This window comes from Lampris incognitus, chromosome 16 (genome assembly GCF_029633865.1).
Source record: "Lampris incognitus isolate fLamInc1 chromosome 16, fLamInc1.hap2, whole genome shotgun sequence".
Lineage (NCBI taxonomy): Eukaryota > Metazoa > Chordata > Actinopteri > Lampriformes > Lampridae > Lampris > Lampris incognitus.
Window position 1 is genome coordinate 30,206,386 of NC_079226.1, and position 20,513 is coordinate 30,226,898.

The 20,513-nt window shown below is 48.3% G+C and overlaps 3 protein-coding genes across 5 annotated transcripts in view; all 3 read left to right on the forward strand.

Annotated features, from left to right (window-relative positions):
• The window catches only part of atr (ATR serine/threonine kinase), a 55,746-nt gene extending 54,745 nt beyond the window's left edge, over positions 1–1,001 (forward strand). The window contains exon 48 of the mRNA XM_056295622.1: positions 411–1,001. Coding sequence (XP_056151597.1) covers positions 411–584 — 174 coding nt within the window. The 3' untranslated portion in view covers positions 585–1,001. The remainder of the gene's footprint in view (positions 1–410) is intronic.
• Positions 1,002–1,641: 640 nt separating this feature from the next.
• LOC130126271 (endophilin-B1-like) lies at positions 1,642–11,567 on the forward strand. Of its 3 annotated transcripts, XM_056295711.1 has the most exons (10): positions 1,642–2,187; positions 3,164–3,305; positions 4,381–4,509; positions 5,248–5,381; positions 5,609–5,701; positions 5,960–6,043; positions 6,241–6,264; positions 7,740–7,829; positions 8,264–8,364; positions 9,177–11,567. In XM_056295711.1, exons 1-10 carry the CDS (start codon positions 2,131–2,133, stop codon positions 10,084–10,086), a joined length of 1,764 nt encoding a protein of 587 aa, XP_056151686.1. In that variant the 5' UTR covers positions 1,642–2,130; the 3' UTR covers positions 10,087–11,567. The 3 variants fall into 3 exon arrangements, with proteins under 3 accessions (XP_056151686.1, XP_056151687.1, XP_056151688.1); XM_056295712.1 differs by lacking the exon at positions 5,609–5,701; XM_056295713.1 differs by lacking the exon at positions 1,642–2,187 and having other exon boundaries at positions 2,547–3,305; positions 4,319–4,509.
• Positions 11,568–18,065: 6,498 nt separating this feature from the next.
• On the forward strand, positions 18,066–20,076 carry LOC130126766 (uncharacterized). The gene is made up of 2 exons (XM_056296392.1): positions 18,066–18,484; positions 19,174–20,076. The coding sequence occupies exons 1-2, from the start codon at positions 18,349–18,351 to the stop codon at positions 19,800–19,802; spliced, it is 765 nt and encodes a 254-aa protein (XP_056152367.1). The 5' UTR covers positions 18,066–18,348; the 3' UTR covers positions 19,803–20,076.
• Positions 20,077–20,513: the final 437 nt, after the last annotated feature.

Sequence of the window (20,513 nt, forward strand, 5' to 3'; positions counted from 1 at the left end):
CATGATTCATTAATTCACTCATGGTTGGCAACAGCGAGGTAGAGGGAGTGGGGAAACTATCCTCCAACAGCTGGGGTTTATATCCCCTCATCTGCAAGCAGCCACCAGGGTGAAGAACATCACCAGTAATCAGTAACACACAACATTTGCAGCATATATTGAAGTAGATAACTTCTGACTTTGGCATGTTTTTTTTGTAAATGGAATTTCTGCTGCTCTTTAATCTTTTTTTTGTAATATATATCGAGATATTGTCTGGCATTTTGTCTCGTCTGAGGGCTGTTTGTTGCCTCGTTCTATTGTCTTCTTTTACTATTTGAGAGCTTCCATCACAGAAAAAAAGTCTTATCCATTAGATGATGGATAATTAAGTTTTATGACCCCCCCCCCCCCCGCCGCACTTCTGCCAGGCCAAGACCCACGTGTGTGACATCGAGCAGCGTCTGCAGGGCGTGATCAAGAGCCGGAATAAAGTGCTGGGCCTGCCTCTCTCTATTGAGGGACACGTGCACTACCTCATACAGGAAGGCACCGATGACAAGCTGCTGTGTCAGATGTACCTGGGCTGGGGACCTTACCTGTAACTCACCTGCACACCAGAGCTGATTGACGGTCAATCACCATCATCAAATGTTAGTTTTTTTTAGTTTTTTTTTTAAATTTAAACAGACATGGGCTGCCACATAAGGCCAACATGGGGAGTGTCAGAAAGATTAAAGAATCCACAATCACTGGAATGTATCAAGAGTCAATTTAATACACTGCCCTGTGATTAACTCCTTACATGGCACCTTCCCGATTCAGTAACCCCTGCTTCAAGAAGATTTAAAACAAACACAATTTCCATATTGGACCCAGCTCTGGCATGCATAATGCTGCGTTTCTTGGTCTGTGACAATGGGTGCATTGTCGATTGTGTAAATGGTGGCAGTGAAGTATTCACTGTCACCGCTGATTTATATTTTCATGTTTTGTGAAAATGAAGAATCTTTGTGGTATTTCTGTAAATATATTTACAATAAAATATTCTAACTTTTTCACAGAATGGACTTGTTTTGTTCATATGGTGTGTGTGTGTGTGTGTGAGAGAGAGAGAGACGTGCGTTTTCTAATCTCCGCCGTGTTTCGAAAGTCTGCCGTTTTAATCCCTTATCCTTCTGTCTCTCCCTCCTCTGTTCCCTCTTTTTTTTTTACATCCCACGTGTATGTTGCTCTTTTGCCTAGTCCTCCGTGGATTCCCCCTCCTCTCCCTTTCTGCTCTCTCTCTCTCTCTCTCTCTGTTTGCATAGAAAGTGTGTCCGACCACATCGCCTCCCTCGTGCAGCAGCAGCCATGGTGACGTGCTCGTTTGTGGGCCCGTTAAGAGGATAACCGTGAGGATTACTAACCTTTTTTTTCTTTTTCTTTTTTAAACGGGACTATTTGTGTGAACAAACTTTTGGGGGGGGGGTTTCTCGGTTATTTTGGCTGGACCTGAGTTCGGACACTCAGAGAGTGACGGTATTTGTGATCATTGCCGTCCTCCTTCTCATCAACGCGTGGCTCCTGTTTAATCTCATTTTCGAGGGAGGAGGAATACTGCGTTCTCCGCAGGACTGACGAGAGGATTTATTCTAGAGCAAGGCGACCAACAGAGGATATACATTTATATTTCTTTAACGGATTGTGTCGTGAGGCTAGTCATTTTAGAATAATAGGTCAATTTATGGTTTAAACGCTGGCGGCATCTCCGGATTGCGTCACGACGCGCTTGTGCGTAATCCCCCCCCCTGCGTCACTAAAACGTCTCGCCGCCGCGATTAGGAGCGTCCGATCCCCCCAAGTAAACAAACCGAGCTGGGGATGGGCAGTGCTGACCTCTAGACGCAGCCGATCTGAAGCCCCGCTGTCCTCCCAAGGTGGTGGGGGAAACGGACAGAACCACGGAGACGCCGGGAATCGGAAGAGAAGACGGAAGGTGCCACGGCTGACCTCACCGGTTTCGTTGGATGGACGGTACGGACGCGATCCACACCCCGCGGATGTAAAGGCGTGGCGCGCGTCTGCGGAGGTCATGAAGAGGTCATCCGGCGTTTGTCGCTCGTCATCCGCCGCCGTTTATAACAACGCTGTCTCCGAGGTGCGGCCGTCATGGATTTGACGAGATGGGCTGTGGACGCGGGTCAGCTCGTCAACCGAGCTGTTCAGGTAACGAGCACGAGACCATCCAGACCCACGGCGCACCTGCGCGTTTGGGGGGTCGCGCGTCCTACTCGGCGCCCCAGTCAGGTCGTCCGTGACTGACTGACTGACTGACCACAGATTACGACGCGTAGCCCACATTAACTCTCCTTATCCGCGATTAAACGAGTTGTTTGCATTCATACGTGCATGGAGAGAAAGCCGACACAGTGCGAGTTACATCTCCCCCTCCGTTTTAAGGCTAGAGGGCTTCGTGCTTTGTTTCAGGAAGGAGGTTCTCCACAGTTTTGCTAGTCTGCAAGAGTAAACACGTCTGCACATACTGTAAGTCTAATGGGCTACATACTGCCAAGGTTGAACTAGTCCAAGATGGGGGAGTTTTCATTTTATTTTTTTATTTTTTGCAATATGAAGGAGTTAAGGAGAGTTCACCATATAGTATATGCAGCCTTTAACGTTCAACTCCGTTTGCAGGGAATGTACCGCTCTATCAACGATTGTGGGGATTTTAGAGGGGAACTGGGGTAGTTTTGAGAGAAGTCATAAAAAGCAGACCCTGCTAGATTCCTTTTTTTCCCCTTTCTTTCTTTAATCAAACAATAAGACTTGTAGTCTAACATTACTTATGGGTGTCAATTTGCCTTACTGGGTCCTTTTGCAGTGTGACAGTGTTGTGATATGTGCATGTTGTGCTGTCGATTCTGAAACTTCATATGGCTCTGCCCGAGTACAAACCAGGTCCTAACATTCTCAGATCATCATAAATTTAAGACACACCCAGAACTCGGTATCCTAACTCGTTGTTGGAGAAGGTAAATAAAACTTAAACACATATTGATATAGCAGTCAAACATGGCTGATCTGACAGCACATAATAAATATGGTTGTTCAAAATGATGTGTGATTATCCAAGTTGTGAAAACAAATGGGATTCAAAGAAATCAATAAAGGAAACTGCGGAATGCGCCTCCTTTATTTGTAGTACACCGGTGAGAGCGTGGGACAGGCGGAGAGGACAGAATTGAACAGTGACCTGGAGGAGCTCCTGGCCCGAGCAGAATCCACCAAGATGTGGACGGATCAGATCATTTCCCAGACAGAGGTTTTACTACAGCCCAACACGGGTCAGTCTCTCTCATTTACCCCCCAACATTACTGTCCTACTGTCTCTGCTTTGCCTGTAATTGCATTGGTCAGATGAATAGGGATGGCCGTTCTGCTCCCTCCATTGATCTAATTACGTCATCTAATGGACTATGAGAGGACGGAGCCTGTAATCATAAGGAGGAACATGAGGCTGCCTGAAGCATTAGGTTTTGAATGTCATTTGGGCCTATTTTAAACCCAGGCCTCGACCAAATCTGCTTGTCATACCTCTCAGATGCGTGGGCCAACATCTTTTATGAGTCTTGCACAAGGATTTGTATGCATACATACTTAATACATGGCTCTGTTTGGACGAGGGCATGTGCAACCACAGCAGAACGTGGTTTTGGTTTGAATTAGTAGTGTTGAGGGCACTGCAATTGCCAAACATTGACAATGATATTTGATAGAGCATTACATATATAGGTCGTTTCCAATTATTAAGATGTCCCCCACTCAGGGGCATCCGGGTAGCATAGCGGTCTATTTCATTACCTACCAACACTGGGATCGCCGGATCGAATCCCCGTGTTACCTCCGGCTTGGTCGGGCGTCCCTACAGACACAATTGGTCGTGTCTGCAGGTAAGAAGCCGAATGTGTGTGTGTGTCCTGGTGCACTAGCACCTTCTCTGGTCGATTGGGGTGCCTGTTCAGGGGGGATGGGGAACTGGGGGAAATAGCGTGATCCTCCCATGCGCTACGTCCCCCTGGTGAAACTCCTCACTGTCAGGTGAAAAGAAAAGTGGCTGGCAACTCCACCTGTATCGGAGGAGGCATGTGGTAGTCTGCAGCCCTCCCCGGATCGGCAGAGGGGGTGGAGCAGCAACCGGGACAACTCAGAAGAGTAGGGTAATTGGCTGAATATGGTTGGGGAGAAAAAGAGGGGGAGAATTTGACCCCCCCCCCACTCTGATAAACTTCCTTCGGTATAAAGAAATGTCTGTGTTTGTCTGTCTGAATAAATATTAAGGCACAATCTAAATGTTCAGCAGGTGCAATGATTGAATACCCCAGAACATGACTGCACCACTCTTTGACCTCTGACACACAGGAGCCCGGCTAGAGGACCGGCTCTATGAGCTTCTGGATTGGAGTGTCCCTCCTCGGCCTCGTGCCCACGAGGTGCTGGGGGACTACATGAGCCAGGCAGGGCTGGAGATGGGGCCCAACACACCCTATGGTGAGTGGACTCTATCTGCTGATGATGAGGGTGAATCGATTTATCTGGAACGCAAAGTGGTTTCCATCCATTATCCAAACTGCTTATCCTGCTCTCAGGGTCGTGAGGATGCTGGAGCCTATCCCAGCAGTCACTGGGCAGCAAGCGGGGAGACAGGCCTTCACAGGGCTCTCTCACACACACACACACACACACACACACATTCACACCTAGGGACAATTTAGTACGGCTGATTCACCTGACCTACATGTCTTTGGACTGTGGGAGGAAACTGGAGCCCCCGGAGGAAACCCACGCAGACACGGGGAGAACATGCAAACTCCACACAGAGGATGACCCCCAAGGTTGGACTACCCCAGGGCTCAAACCTAGGACCTTCTTGCTATGAGGCGACTGAGCTAACCACTGTGCCACCGTGCCGCCGCAAAATTGGGTGGTTGGTCCCAGTCAGATGGGGTAGTTGGACTTCCGGAGCCTGTTCTCAAGTTGTTACTGAATTGACATCATCCATAAGTATGAATAAAAGTGTGAGGGATTGAGTGCATGGGCTCTTTGATGGACTTGGCGACCTGTTCGGGGCCCCTGTCCTCCATCCAGCGTCTCCTGGGACAGGCTCCAGCCTCGTGTGGCCACAAATTAGTTTAAGCTGCTATGGAGGATGAATAAGTGAATTTCCTCAATCAGGACTTTCAAGTCAGCTGTGTGCTATTTTTAAACCTAAGTACGTGTTTTCTGCAGGGGCTGCGCTGCTCAGGTGCGGGGAGGTTCAAAAGCAAATGGGAGAGGTGGAGAGGAAGTTCACCCAAAGTACCAACATCCACTTCCTGACTCCTCTGCGCAGCTTCACTGAGGGAGAATACAGTGCCATACAGGTGATGCACACACACACAATGTCACTTGCCTAGATATTATTATTTCATCCCTCCCCTCTCCTGCTCTTTCTCTCCTGTTAGACCCGCAGTTGTTCTTTTGTTCGATGCTGAAAATCTAATCACTTGGCATATCTTTCACCTTTCTGCATCTTGCTGTCTTACATCATTTGTAAAAGAAATGTAAAGCAAATGTGGTTTTCAATACGTGTGTGTGTGTGTGTGTGTAGGAAGAGCGCAGGATGTTGACGAATAAGCGATTGGACTTAGACATAGCCAAGACCAGACTGCGGAAAGCCCACGAGGCAGACACTGAGGCCAGGGTTAGTTTCCATGATGACGGCAACTGGTCATCGATTTCAACCTTCACAAATTTTTTAAAAAAACTACGAACTTCACTTTTCCCTGTTGTATGTCACTACTTACTCCCCCCCCCCCGCCACCGCCTCTGGTGCATGTTAACAAAAACACGCTAAGATCCCTTTCCTCTTTTTGTTCCTCCAACATATTTTGGCCATCTCCCTTGCAGGAGTTTCATCTTCTCATCCCGTCTCCCCTTTCCATCTCTCTCGCTCTGTCAGAACCTGAATGCCAACCCGCTGGATGACGCTTACGTGACTCATGTCTCCTACATGTTCAGTTTCCTGCGTGTGAAATGGCTCAAGGTCAGTTTTCAACACTCTATCACACACACACACACACACACACACACACACACACACACACACACACACACAGTCTGACTTTACCTGTGATGCTCTCTAACACATGAAAGTGCATATGGACACAAACACATTTGGCACAAAGAATGAACGACTTCGGCGTTGTGCAATATTCATAATTTTTTTTTCTGTGCACTCAGATGTGGGCTCAGGAAATCACTCAGGTGAGTTTGCATTTAAATTTTCATGCACACAGGATCTGATATGAACACCACTCGTCCTATAAGCAAAAGAACCCCTTGCACACAAACAGCCATCAGTAAATATATAAAGGGTAGTGTTAAAAGACCCTTTCTTGTTTGCAGTGGTGATGGACAGGTTGATGGAGGAGATCAGGCAGGAGTCTCCGTGGATGATGATGTTTGCGGATGACATCGTGATCTGTAGTGAGAGTAGGATGCAGGTTGAGGAGAGCCTGGAGAGGTGGAGGTATGCACCGGAGAGAAGAGGAATGAAAGTCAGTAGGAGCAAGATGGAATACCTACGTATGTGTGAATGAGAGGGAGGACAGTGAAATGGTGAGAATGCAAGGAGTGGAGGTGATGAAGGCATATGAGTTTAAATACTTGGGGTCAACTGTCCAAAGTAACGGGGAGTGCAGAAGAGAGGTGAAAAAGAGAGTGCAGGCAGGGTGGAGTGGGTGGAGAAGAGTGTCAGAAGTGATTTGCGACAGAAGGGTATCAGCAAGAGTTAAAGGGAAAGGTTACAAGATGGTTGTGAGACCAGCTATGTTATATGGTTTGGAGACAGTGGCACTGACGAAAAGACAGGAGGCGGAGCTGGAGGTGGCAGAGTTGAAGATGCTAAGATTTTCACTGGGAGTAACGAAGAAGGACAGGATTAGGAACGATTATATTAGAGGGACTACTCAGGTTGGACGGTTTGGAGACAAAGCAAGAGAGGCAAGATTGAGATGGCTTGGACATGTGTGGAGGAGAGATGCTGAGTATATTGGGAGAAGGATGCTGAATATGGAGCTGCCAGGGAAGAGGAGAAGAGGAAGGCCAAAGAGGAGGTTTATGGATGTGGTGAGGGAAGACATGCAGGTGGCTGGTGTGACAGAGGAAGACGCAGAAGACAGGAAGAAATGGAAACGGATGATCCGCTGTGGCGACCCCTAACTGGAGCAGCCGAAAGTAGTAGTAGATATTAGAGGGACCGCTCAGGTTGGACGGTTTGGAGACAAAGCAAGAGAGGCAAGATTGAGATGGCTTGGACATGTGTGGAGGAGAGATGCTGGGTATATTGGGAGAAGGATGCTGAATATGGAGCTGCCAGTGAAGAGGAAAAGAGGAAGGCCAAAGAGGAGGTTTATGGATGTGGACATGTAGATGGATGGTGTGACAGAGGAAGATGCAGAAGACAGGAAGAAATGGAAACGGATGATCCGCTGTGGCAACCCCTAATGGGAGCAGCCAAAAGTAGTAGTAGTAGTAGTAGTAGTGATGTTAAAAGGACTATATTATTAGCATTATCAATTTTATAGTCGATTTTTTTTGCAGAGGCAAAGCTGTTGATATATGCAGTAAATCTGGCAAGAACATCAGAGCTGTGTGTGTGTGTGTGTGTGTGTGTGTGTGTGTGTGTGTGTGTGTGTGTGTGTGTGTGTGTGTGCGTGCGTGCGTGCGCGTTTCTGCAGGCAGAAATGGAGCTGAGGATTTGTCAGAGTCTGTTTGATCGGCAGTCAGAGACGACCAGACGACTTCTGGAGAGAATCAGCAGCACTCATGTATGGATGCATGCACACGTACACGCACGCACACACAGACACGGGGTAATAAGATTATGTCACATCGGGTTTGGCAAGAGTTTGTCTGTACGCTCTTTATTATTGTCTCGGTGGCAAGAGCATTAATGCCACACACAAACACACAGCAAAATATGCACCCCTCTGCAAAATTGTTCTAATGTAAAATGCATTTTTTTTTACGTTTCATCCATTTTAGAAAAACAAGTTTTCCTAGTTATCATACTGTATTGCTAAAATTTACAGAGGCCACTGTGACCCTTTTTTCAACTAAAACATTATTTACCATTCTATCTAAACAGTATAGATGATCTAAGTTAGGTGCTATTATTATTTTGTATTATTCATGGAGTGATGGATATCTCATTTTCAAACAAAACTCTTCACATCTTGCCATCTGGTCTTGCATGTGTCAGACTGACCATATGCGCTGCCTGACTGACTTTGTGGATGCCCAGGCCTGTTACTACGCCCAGTGCCACCAACATGCACAAGAGCTTCAGAAGCAGTTGGCCAGGTCTGTATCACACTGCTGAAATCGGTGTCATCGTAGTCAGAGGAAACCCTGGCAATCAACCCCCCCACCGCCCCCCGGAAAAAAAGTTTTTACTTGAGTTTCTTCAAGTCTTTAGCTATTTCTCCAAAGAGGGGTTAGTTGGAAATTGGTAGGACTGCAACTAATTTCATGAGTAACCTACATATGTAGTACAGCATTGAATGGCAGCTTGTTGCCATTACAGCTTCATGTCTATTAATGAAATCTATTAATGGGGTGTCTGGGTGGCGTGGCAGTCTATTCCATTGCCTACCAACATGGGGATCACCTGTTCGAATCCCCGTGTTACCTTTGGCTGGGTCGGGCGTCCCTACAGACACAATTGGCCGTGTCTGTGGGCAGGAAGCTGGATGTGGGTATGTGTCCTGGTTGCTGCACTAGCGCTTCCTCTGGTCGGTCGGGGCACCTGTTCGGGGGGGAAGAGGGAACTTGGGGGGGGGGTAGTGTGGTCCCCTGGTAAAACGCCTCACTGTCAGGTGAAAAGAAGCGGCTGGCGACTCTACATGTATAGGAGGAGGCATGTGGTAGTCTGCAGCCCTCCCTGGATCAGCAGAGGGGGTGGAGCTCAGAAGAGTGGGGGTAATTGGCCAGATACAATTGGGGAGAAGAAAGGGGGGGAAACAAAAAACTGAGTGATATTAATATTTTGTACCCCCGCAAAAGTCCTTCAGGCCCCACAGAGAAAATCACTTTCTGAAGGATAATCTTTTTTTTTTCTATTCTGTCATTTATGATAAATTCCCTCTGTAGCAACCTTCTCTTTTGCCTTGCAGCATCCCTGCAGTCCGCTGCTCCAATAACTGGCAAATAGTAACGAGCAGTGCAATCAGTCAGCCACCGACTGGCAACCATGTAGACAATGAAGCAGGACTGGAGCAAGCCACTCCAGTTTCTATAGTAATTCACCAGTTTCCAGACTTCAACCAAGCTCCAACAACTGGAAAGGCTACTACGGGGTCATCTGTTATGATGCAACCACCTGACCAGGCAAGCAAGAACAATAACAACAACAATGCATCGCAGACCTCATTGGACAGAAAGATAACTAACCGGTCATCAGCAAACACTGGAGAAATCGAGTCTTCAGCCACCAGAGTTTCATTGGAGACTCAGCCTTTAACCACAAACCGCGGACCTGGTCAGACCTTGCCATTAGGTACAGAACATCCTTCATCAACTGTTCAGACAACGGATCAGCTGGCAGCACCCAACGGGACAGCTAGCTCCTCCCTGGCAACCAATGGCAGCGCTAATGACCCCCAAACAACAAATGAAATGCTGAGCCAGCCCTTAACAACCGACAAAGCAGCTGGCGAGCTCCGGACATTTAGTGACACATCTAACCAACCCTTTGCAACCAACGGAAAACCAAGCCGATCCCTGTCAACCGCGGGAGCAGCTAATGAGCCCCGGAGGACAAATGGAGCGGCTGGTGAGCCTCCATTATCTACGGAAATGGCGTGCCAGCCCCTGGCAACTAATGGAGCAACTGGCCCTCCCGCAACAACCAAAGAAATAGCCATCCTCCCCTTGACAGCCGCTGAAATTGTGAGCGCTTCCCAAGTCGGCGATGACATGGCTACCCATCCACTTACAACCAGTGAAATGGCTGCTGTGACCCAGACAACCACCGACAGGGCAAACGAGTCCCTGACAGCCGATGATGATGACGTGGTGGCTTAAACTACTGCCAGTGAAATAGATGATACCAAGCATTCGATAATAGTCGGCCTTAGGTTGAAAAGAGATAAGAGTGTGGATTGATGGACAGGATTCAAACCCAGGCCAAGCCATGTCAGCTGGATTTCACCCACAATTGTACGTGGACGGATTTTGCGTTGATTGGTGTTATTAGATCTGCAATTAGGAGCGTCCAGGTAGCGTAGCGGTCTATTCTGTTGCCTACCAGCACGGGGATCGCCGGTTCGAATCCCTGTGTTACCTCCGGCTTGGTTGGACGTCCCTACAGACACAATTGGCCGTGTCTGAAGGTGGGAAGCCGGATGTGGGTATGTGTCCTGGTCGCTACACTAGCGTCTCCTCTGGTTGGTCAGGGCGCCTGTTCGGGGGGGAGGGGGAACTGGGGGGAATAGCGTGATCCTCCCACGCGCTTCGTCCCCCTGGCAAGACTCCTCACTGTCAGGTGAAAAGAAGTGGCTGGCGACTCCACGTGTATCGAAGGAGGCATGTGGTAGTCTGCAGCCCTCCCCAGATCGGCAGAGGGGGTGGAGCAGCGACTGGGCTGGCTCGGGAAGAGTGGGGTAATTGGACGGGTACAGCTGGGGAGAAAAAAGGAGATAAAAGCCAAAAAAAAAACAATGTGCAATTACAGGATATACCTGGCTGGTCTTCTGTGGTAGAGCTGTGTTAGGAGCCAGTGGGCTAGGTTTTGTGTGCTCATTAGTACATGTGGTGTTTTATCACTTAGGCTATCCCGTAATAGAGAGAACGATGTCAAGTCATGGTGAAAGAGGGTTTTTTTTCTAATCATGATGTGTTGCAATGTTATTATCAACCAATAGCCATACTGATGTGTCAATCATGTTGTATGAAAAGGGTGAAATTGGTACCCTCTAGTGGATGTAGATCTCCTCTCTCCCGGCCCCAGGCGAGCAGAGGAGGAGGCTGAGTTGACTGTTACGTTTGCTATATGTGAATATCAGGGTGTTTCTTTCAGTGTTTGTGAAACCAAATATTTATAAATACTTCAGAATGCTTATCGTGAGAATTAATCAAATGTGTTGTGTGTGTGTATGAGTGTGCGCGTGCGCTGGTGCATGAGTATATTGTATGTGTGAATATGTGTATGTTGGTGTGTGAATTTGTGTATCTGTGCGCAAATGGGCATGTCTGTCAAAATGTCCAAGTGTGTGTGTGTGTGTGTGTGTGAGGCATGATTTTTTTAGACCATGCAGCCCCCTTGTTGTTTGACTTTTAAATTTAACAGCTTTCTCAAGCTGGTACCACCCTCACCATAGAGGTGTGTGTGTTTATATTTATGAATGTGGGTATGTGTTTGCATAGACTCACAAACAGGTCTGTGTGCGAGAGCATGACAGTTTTTGTGTTTGTCAGTGCTTAGTGTGTGTGTGTGTGTAAGAGGAACAGACACCTGTGTTGGCAACATTGTAATTAATGCAGTCACGCCAATAAAGCATTATTGAGTTGGATTGATTAAAGTCAATTGCCTCTTTATCGTATTACACAACATAAGTGCTTCCCACTGATCCACACTTAAGACCATGCGAGATTTGCGCCCACATGTTCAGCACCCACATATATACATACATACAACCAAGTGCTCTCTCACACACACACACACACACACACACACACACACTGCAAACCTACTTTCTTTATCACACACAGTTCTTTTTGTCCTTTTTCTCTTTCCATCCTGAACCTGGTCTTTCTCATCTTGCTTGGCAACCTCCTCCCCCCCCACCCCCCTCTCTCTCACACACTCAGTCGTATACATCGACGTTTACCCTCACCCCTTAAGCCCCACCAGGCGACACGGGTAGATGTTTCCATCCCCAGATGTTGTTAATTTTCCACGTGAGGGGAGCCCTGCTCTGCGCTGCTTTGGGAGCGCTTTGGGGAAGCCTGCGTGGAAAATCACACATACGCGCGCACATAAACGTACCGCCGGGCTGCTGATGTCATCATCACCTCCATTATTTTGTCCCACCGCGTTAAAGAAACGTGTGTTTCCCCAAACTGGGAATACACTGACCGCCACTCGTTTCCTCCTCGGTATCTACGACCAGCCGTGTGCTGTGCGGAGCTGACGTCAGCGCGACGCTGGCGGTGTTGACTAACGTGTGTGACTCACCCGAGGGTGACCGTGTGGAAATAAGTGTGATGTCGGAAGTGATGCTATTACTGTGTCGAAGCTTGTGCATCCTCGCTACATCATCGAGGGGTTCTCGTGTTTGTCTGTCGTCAGAAAATTCAGCGCTCGGACTGACGCTCGGTCTCGCAGATCACCGACACCAACCACACCTACCTGGTCAAGTCGCGCGCAGAGACGCACTACTTCAGCGTGGCATCTGTGCTCGTAGTTCTTCTGGGCCGGTTACAGCCGGTGTCTTGCGTCCCCCTGGTCACCGACCACATTTCGAGACACCGTGGACTTTATGGTTGAGCTTCTGACGCCTGATTAGTTGTGTTTTTATCATATTAACCACATCGTGGGGTATTTACGTGTGATGATAAAGCACGACACTAGTAATGATAAATCAATCTTCTCCATCCACGCGCGCGCGCGCATAAAAAATGGAATACCGCTTCAAAAACACTATTAATGAGACACTGGGTTCGTGTGTGTGTGTTACGGCCACGGGTGTGTCTGTATAATTGTGTTGTGTTGCCTTTTTTGTATCTAACCCTCACTCTGACTCTACATTCAGGTATCCGCCAGGTGCGCCTCATCGCCTAATCAACCAGTCAACGAATCACCCATTTTCCCATCAGCTGTGCAGTCTCCCATTTAAACCCCCACATGTCTTCAGTCCATCGGCCAGCTAGTTTGTGTGATGTTGTTACTTTGTGTTGATGTCTTTTGTCTCTGTAGCTACTTTGCGTTTGTAATATCTGACCCGTTTTCTGTTGTTTGCATTTTTTACTTTTGAGTTATGTTTAGCTCTTTTAGGCAAGGGGATCAAGGTAAGATGCCCATGGGCAAACACCCCATCACGTAGCTCACCTGTTAGACACTCTAGGTTAGGAGTGGTTGCTACCCTCTGTCTTTAGGTTTGGTGCTTATGAGCACTGTCAAGGGGGCGGAGGCTCACTTTTGTTAGTAGTGTAACGTGCATGGATTAGTAGACACGCTGCCCGCTGGCTCCCAAATCTGATCCTTTAGTCGAGCGGTTAGCGATGCCTCCTGCGGTGCGGGCGATGCGGGTTCGCGTCCCGGCCGCGGCAGTTCCTGTGTTTGCGTTGTCCCCCGAATTCGCTGCAGTAGTTTGTTTTGGCAACCGTTCGGTTCCCTTGTCCTCATGCTGTCAATATTTATATTTTATGTTTAAACGTTTGTCTCACTGTGTTGCACCCTCACCTCACTGTTACCCAGTACACTAATTGTTGCACCCTCTCCAGACCAAGGGTCGTAACAGTGTGTGTGTGTGTGTGTGTGTCACAATCGAGGCGGCTCAAGTTCTTTTGCGCCCCAGTGCAATTTAAGGACAGACGACCGACAACAGGTATTTCTTGAGATAGCAATTTATTTAAGGAAAAAGTAGAAAAGCCGTTTAAAAGAATTGTCCATTTAAATACGTCCACAAAAGTGTCTCTTGTGCCTTTCCTATGCAAAACATTCCAAACAGTGTTTCTAGATCCGTAGTCCAATACAGCAAGGATTCCTATATTCCATGCAGGCTACTCATCCCAATTTTGTCAGTCGGAGGCATCTGGTCTCCTCTTCAGGGAGCGCCTTCCCATTCGTTGGATTAGTCGTCCCTCGTCGGGTGGATGCGGGATTCCGGGTAGGCGGTTGCGGTTGCGACAGCCAACCGTGGCCGCTCTCGTTCTCCCATGTCCTGCTTGGTCTCCTCATTTAAAGGAGTCTGTCAGTTTACTACACCTGGCCACAATCAAGATAATCGGGGAAAAGGCATGCAGAGCGTCACTCAGTTCACGGGGAGAAGGTGTTTCATTGGTTGAACGTCGATCTGCGAAACACGTGAGAAAAAGGCAAGACTTCGTCACCAGGTGACGTGTGTGTGTGTATCAGAAATACTTTGTCATTTCATGCACTTGCACACATAAAGTGCAACGAAATATCGTTTCCCCAGCCTACAGCAGTGCAACACAAAGACAAAAACGCACCCAAAAATTACAAGAACACGTATATCCAAGCTAACACGTATATCTAAAATAAAAAATCATTCTCCAGGAGAACAAACGCCAGCCAGATGACGGTCGGAACCGCCGGTCTGCATGGGTTAGCATTTAGCTTAGCTTGCTCAGCTTCCGCGTCCTGCCAGACCGACCTCGGTGTCTCCTCTTCGGGAGCAGCTCCGGTCAGGGCCGTGGTCCTTGGGCCCACAGGATGCGGCAGACCAGGCTCCCTCAGCCGTTGCAACGCCAGCTCTCCCAACCAGACACCTTCGACACACCTCCCCGCACTCCACACGACCACAATAAAAACACAGTCAAAGCTGGACGAGGCCGCCGTCAGACCGCCCTCGGTGTTATCGGAACTGCCGGCCTGCATGGGCTAGCAGTTAGCTTAGCCTACCCCGCTACCGCGTCCTGTCAGACCGCCTTCGGTGTTACCTCTTTGGGCACAGCTCAGGGCAGGGCCATGGTCCCCGGGCCCACAGGAAACAGCAGACCTAGCTCTCCCAGCAGTTTCAGCGCCAGCTCTTTCAGCCATCAAACGAAGACAAACTTAGACGCAGACGTGGACAAAGACACTGCATGGACGGTACTGGGTGAGGCCACCGCAAAACTGAATTCGCGCCGCCATTTTCCCAAACCGGTACTGGTGAAGCCGCTGCAAACGTGAATTTGTGCCACCATCTTCTTGTACCAGAAGCGGAACTGAGGATGTGCACTTGTGGTTTTTGTGTATGAGTGTGTGTGTCGAACTCTCTCTAGCTCAATGATGTCAAGTACATGCGTGTGTGTGTGTGTGTGTGTGTGTGTGTGTGTGTGTGTGTGTGTGTGTGTGTGTGTGTCCATTTCTGTCTTTCATTAATTGTGTTTGTGTGTGTGTGCGCACGTGTGTGTGTGTATTAACAGTGCATATCCCTGCGTGGTGTTTCTTTCAATTCTGCAGTTTGAGCAGATCTCATTCAGAGAACAGTTAGTGGGATATTGATCTGGCAATAATGAGCAGGCCTGGGTCTCAATACACATTCACGCCTATATCGCAGGAGGACTATATTAACCCCCGGCTTTATCGGGGGACTCTGACGATGCCAAAGAGAGACTGAACAGGGTTTTGTGAAAGTTCAAGATTTATTTCCTGAATCTCGACCAAAATGGAAGAAAATCTCCTTAATCTGTCCTTGGCTGCAGGAAAAGCCTTCTTCTGGTACGTATCTGCAGTACTTGTAATATGTCCCTGCCACATGTTATTTTGTCTTATTCTCTCCTGTGTGCACAGAAAAATAGTAATGGCCTGCTCTGGCTGCGCGGTGCCCCCCCCCCCCCCCCCCGAGCAGAAGGCCCTGTGCTGGTTGCTGGATGGGGTCTCTGCAGGAAAGGAAGAGGATGGGTGGCTGTTTGGCTGATCTGACCCAGACGAGTGATTTATTTATTGTGGAAATGGTGTCAGGGAGAACAGGTGAAGTCTCTTTTTATAGCTATGGCGGTCCTTTTCCTCTAGCTGGTGGGCTTCGGAGAGAAACATCCCTGTGTCTAGGTATATAATTTGACTGGATTTCTGCACTACTGAGACTTAAGGCTGGCTCTGTGCCACACTCCAGTTTGATGAAAAACAAATCCCTCTAAGCTATTCCCAGTGTGACATTATTACTCATATAAGATGATTGGGCATGATTTTAAGTAAATGTAGTATGTCAGATTTCACAGCGGTTATGATACCTGACAGTATAATCGACTGTGGTCGAATCTCCATGGTTTCCTCCCTTCAGTATTACAATACAAGGAACACCCCGAAAAACCACACAGTTCACATCCAATTGCTGGCTGGGTTTATGGGCTTACTTATACTGTACGGTTCATTTGTCAGCAAAGCCCCGTATTAATTCTGCCGTTGTCACTGAATATTAGCACAGGCGACAACACCCATGGTTAAAGTTCCCCGTTGTACTTCTCCACCTCCGATTCTCCGTTTCGCTCTAGTTTTTTCTCGCTCTCTCCGTTTCTCTGTCTGCGGGGAACGAAATGCCAAATAACATGCCAAAAAAGCACCAATAAATGAAAAACGCTTCAATTTCCTTCAGCTCCACCTTTCATCATTTACTGTTTTCTCCAAAAAAGCACCAATAAATGAAAAACTCTTCAATTTCCTTCAGCTCCACCTGTATCGTTTACTGTTTTCTCTCTCTCTCTTTTCCACTCTCCCCCACCTCTCTCTCGCTCGCTCTCACTCACTCACCCTTTCTGCCTTTTCCTATTTCTTGTAATATCGCTCCCTCTTTCCTCCCCCTTTTTCTTGTTTCAGTCTCCCTCAGCCTGCTGCGGTGGGACCGCTTACAGGTGTGGTGTGCAGATCAGGGTGGTATCGCATGCCTGGCATCTGCTGATAAGTCTGGCTGTTCTGTAATGGAGACATGATGACCTAAATAAAGTGATGACCTGTGGAGTCAGGAAAGAGCAGAAAACTTGGAAAAGAAAATTACAGTCTCAGACAGGTATTGACAGGGAGAGTACATCCTGTCCCTGACACACACACATGCACGCACACATACACACACGCATGCATGCACGCACATATACACACGCACGCACACACCACATTTTGTGCAGCACCTGCATTGCAGGGCTCTCCTGTAGGTTATTTTCTTAGTATTGTTGCTTAGCTACAGAACCCAATAAGCCTGGAAGTGAATCTGTCAGACTTATAGAACCGGGCCAGAGAGAAACAACCAACCCGAGAACACACACAGACAAACAACTCGCTCATCTGAGAGAAAGACGTATTTTGCTGCAAGGGGGCGAAGATGCAACCCCGACATTCCCACTTCCCCACTCCATCAGTCTGTCTTTCTCTCAGTTTTTCCCCAGTCTCTGTGTGCAGGCATTCAGCAACTCTCCCGCTGTGAATCTGCAACATGCCAGGTTCACCTCTCGCCTCTGCAGATCACATCGGCGCACTTTGGACAGACAGTAACCCAGACAGACGAACAGCAAAACAGTATATTGGGAGAGGTTAATCTAGAGGCCTGCAGGGGGGCTTCACCTCTGACCATGACATCTACTTCTTCTGCCATTTAACCCCGGCACTTGCTGACCACAGCCATATATTCTAATTATTTATGTCATTTTGACCACCAACACCCCAATAATGTTCTTTTCTTCCTTGAGGGATGCTCAACAGACAATGTTGCCAGGCTACAAAATACAATCACAGCCAACAGCGCACTGTTTAACCGTGTTTCTTAGCAACAAAATGTAATCCCAAGATGTAAAATCTTGATTCAATGAAGATTTATATAAGTGTCCAGGACCTCCAGGGTCACAAGGCTTTAAGATGAACAGCTTTGCTGCTGACACACCACAGCGGCGCAGGGAATTACTCGTAAATGAGGAGCAAGATAAAGTGACAGAGAAAATAAAAAGGCCAACAGGTCGAGAGTAGCTGTGCAGGACTATATTTCCAAAAATGTGTTTCTGTGTTAAACCAAAAAGCATCTTTTAACACCCTCTTGCACCTCCACGACTTGTAATTCAACTCAGCCGGTCTCCCCTTGCTCCACATACAGCCCACTTCTCTCTCTCACTCTCCCTCCATCTGTCGCCCAACCTCCCTTCCTGTGCACCCCACCTACACCAGCCTCCCGACCCCCACCAAAGCCTGCAGAAGGGGCAGCCCGGCTAGGTTTGACATGCAACCTCCACCGAAGCGTTTACTCGCCCGAACTCCGCAATACCCCCACCTCCGGCCCGCTCACCCTCCCCTCCCTCCTTCCTCTCTCCCCTCTCATCCACCCCAGAGCTGGAGTTTATAAGTCGGCACCCACAACACTTGGCTCAGTGTGGCGTGCTTTACATGGTCGAGGGGGTTGCGAATGAGAGAGGGGGGAGGCAACACGTTGACTATGTGGGAGTTAGTGCTACGATACAGAGAAACTGAACCGACAAAGAGTTTCTGATAACTTGCTGGATACCCCACCCCCAACCCCCTCCTCTTCCTTTCTCATATGCTTCCTCCTGCAGGTACACGGCGTCTATCAGAGCGACCTTCTTTTTTTTTTATTCAACAGGAACACCACGCACACGCCGGCGAGGGCGCCTAAGAGCTCAGCTATGTGTGCGCTCAGGGTCTGGCGAGTGCTGTGCACGCTCTGCTATGTGGGTGCATCGGTGTTTGTGAACGGGGTCGCTCTGGAGCAGAACTGCACAGACGACTATGACAACGAGATCCCTCAGGACTATCTGACAGGTGAGCTGGGTTTTTCTTTACATTGCACAGAATGCAATTCTGATCATAAAGCCCCCTAGGTCTAAGCTGTGATTTAGGCCTGTTCAAATACATTAGACTTTTTGTTATTGTTTTGCTTTATGTCATCCAGTGCCCCATTTTCATGTTGTTTTGTTTGTCCACCCATCTGCTTTCCACCTCATCTCAGCTAGACCTTCTCCTGTGAAGTTTATTTGTTCTCGGCTAGGCGGCCCGATGCAATACCTTTAAAAGAGATGCCATTAAAAACCAACCAGCAGAGCAGAGTTTGTGTTGATTAGAACCACTGGTGTCTTAATGACCTTTCCGCCTCTTAAGCAGTGATGTTGTGGTAAATGAATAAATAAGTGGTTAAACTCTGACCTTCAGTCAGCAGTCATCATTAGGCAACCAATACAGTCAGTATTTTCAGAAAAGCATCAATTTATGTATATCACTGAAATATATTCTCCATAACTTACATCAGCTTGATCCCGATGACTTTGATGTATACTATAAATTTGGGTAATAAAGATTTAAATCAACCCTAAAAAAAAAGGAGGGTGAACTCTGTTTTGAAGATAAAAAGGTAGCTAAACTGTGTTTGGGCATGTTTACCCTCCGCTAACACCGCTGCTCTTACGGCACAGTTCATGTGATGCAACCCTCTCATAAATTATCGTTTTATCTAGAGGAGTCACCGGTGACCCCGTGCCAGGCTGTGGATCTTTCCCGCTGGGACAAACTGTTCATCAACCTGGAGGACGCCCACATGAGGCAGAACATTCTGCTGGAGTCTGTGGAGCGGTGCTGCGGGGGGGCGGCTTCTTTCCGAGCCCAGGTGGAGAAGCTGGCCAAGGAGGCCTGCCGGCAGCGCCTGCCCAGCCTCGACTCCGCCTGCCACACGCAACTGGAGCAGGTGAGCCTCAGGCTGCAGCGAGGCCTGGCAGAGCTCAGGGTGGAGGGAGCGGAGAGAGAGAGGAGGATGAACTCCACCTTGCACCAGCTCCTGCACGCCGCTCGTGAGCAGAGCGCAGAGTTAAAGAGGCCGGAGGAAAGTGGAGCTCACGGAGCAGAGGCCATGGGAGGGGGCAGGTCAGCCGGAGCAGGGCAGAGCGGGGCCGGACCGATAACACCCAGGCCCGGGGGGTCGGGAGCGGGGCTCGGCTTAGGAGTGAAGCCTTTTACGCCTGGTTTGAAGGAGCAGAAAGTGGCGTCATCGCTGGACTTGGCCAAACTGGAGCGATCCCTGGTTGCTATTGCAACGCAGCTGCAGAAGATGCAGCTGCAGCTGAGCCGACTCGTGGAGCGTGTGGGATGATGAAAGCTGGACATAACGTAAGGAGGAGGGGGCAGAGGGAGAGGAAACGTTGCAGGAAAAGAAAAAAAATAGAAAAATGACAGGATGTTCCTCCATCATGTTTGAACTCTCAAAAAAAGTTTCATTTTGCACCTGTAGTATTACTTTTTTATGCTGTTACCAAAGGCTGAAGTCTATTTTATTGTGTGTCTTGTGTGGTTTTTTGTCCGGTGACAAGGAATATAAATGCTCTCTAAATGTTGCGGGTTTATCCTAATGAATAAAAACTCATTAAACAACATTGTTAGTCTCGTGGCAACAGTTCCTCCCTCCTCCCACATGGCAGTAAATCCATTATCTGAGGTCTGTGTGTGTGTTTTTGTCTGCAGGTGCAAATACGTACTGCATGTGCAAATACGTATGCCTGAGCGCCTGTGCCCAAGTGCTCATTTGTCTGAATTTGTGTGTGTGCCAATTCCTGACCACACCTGAATTTATACCTCTAAATCCATTTGTGTGTAGCAGTGGTGTTTGCCGTGTCTGGGGGCAACAGCAAGAGAAGCATGTCAAAGGCTTTGGACAGTGTTTAATGCTGGGCAGACCTCTTCCCTCTCATTAGCCACTTTAAGACCATATTTACGCATTCAGGCTTTGACTTATGAAACTGCAAGTGTTTATGATTTATGAAACACTGCCAGGCCTATTACGCTGCAGTCCAACTTTCAGGCCGCG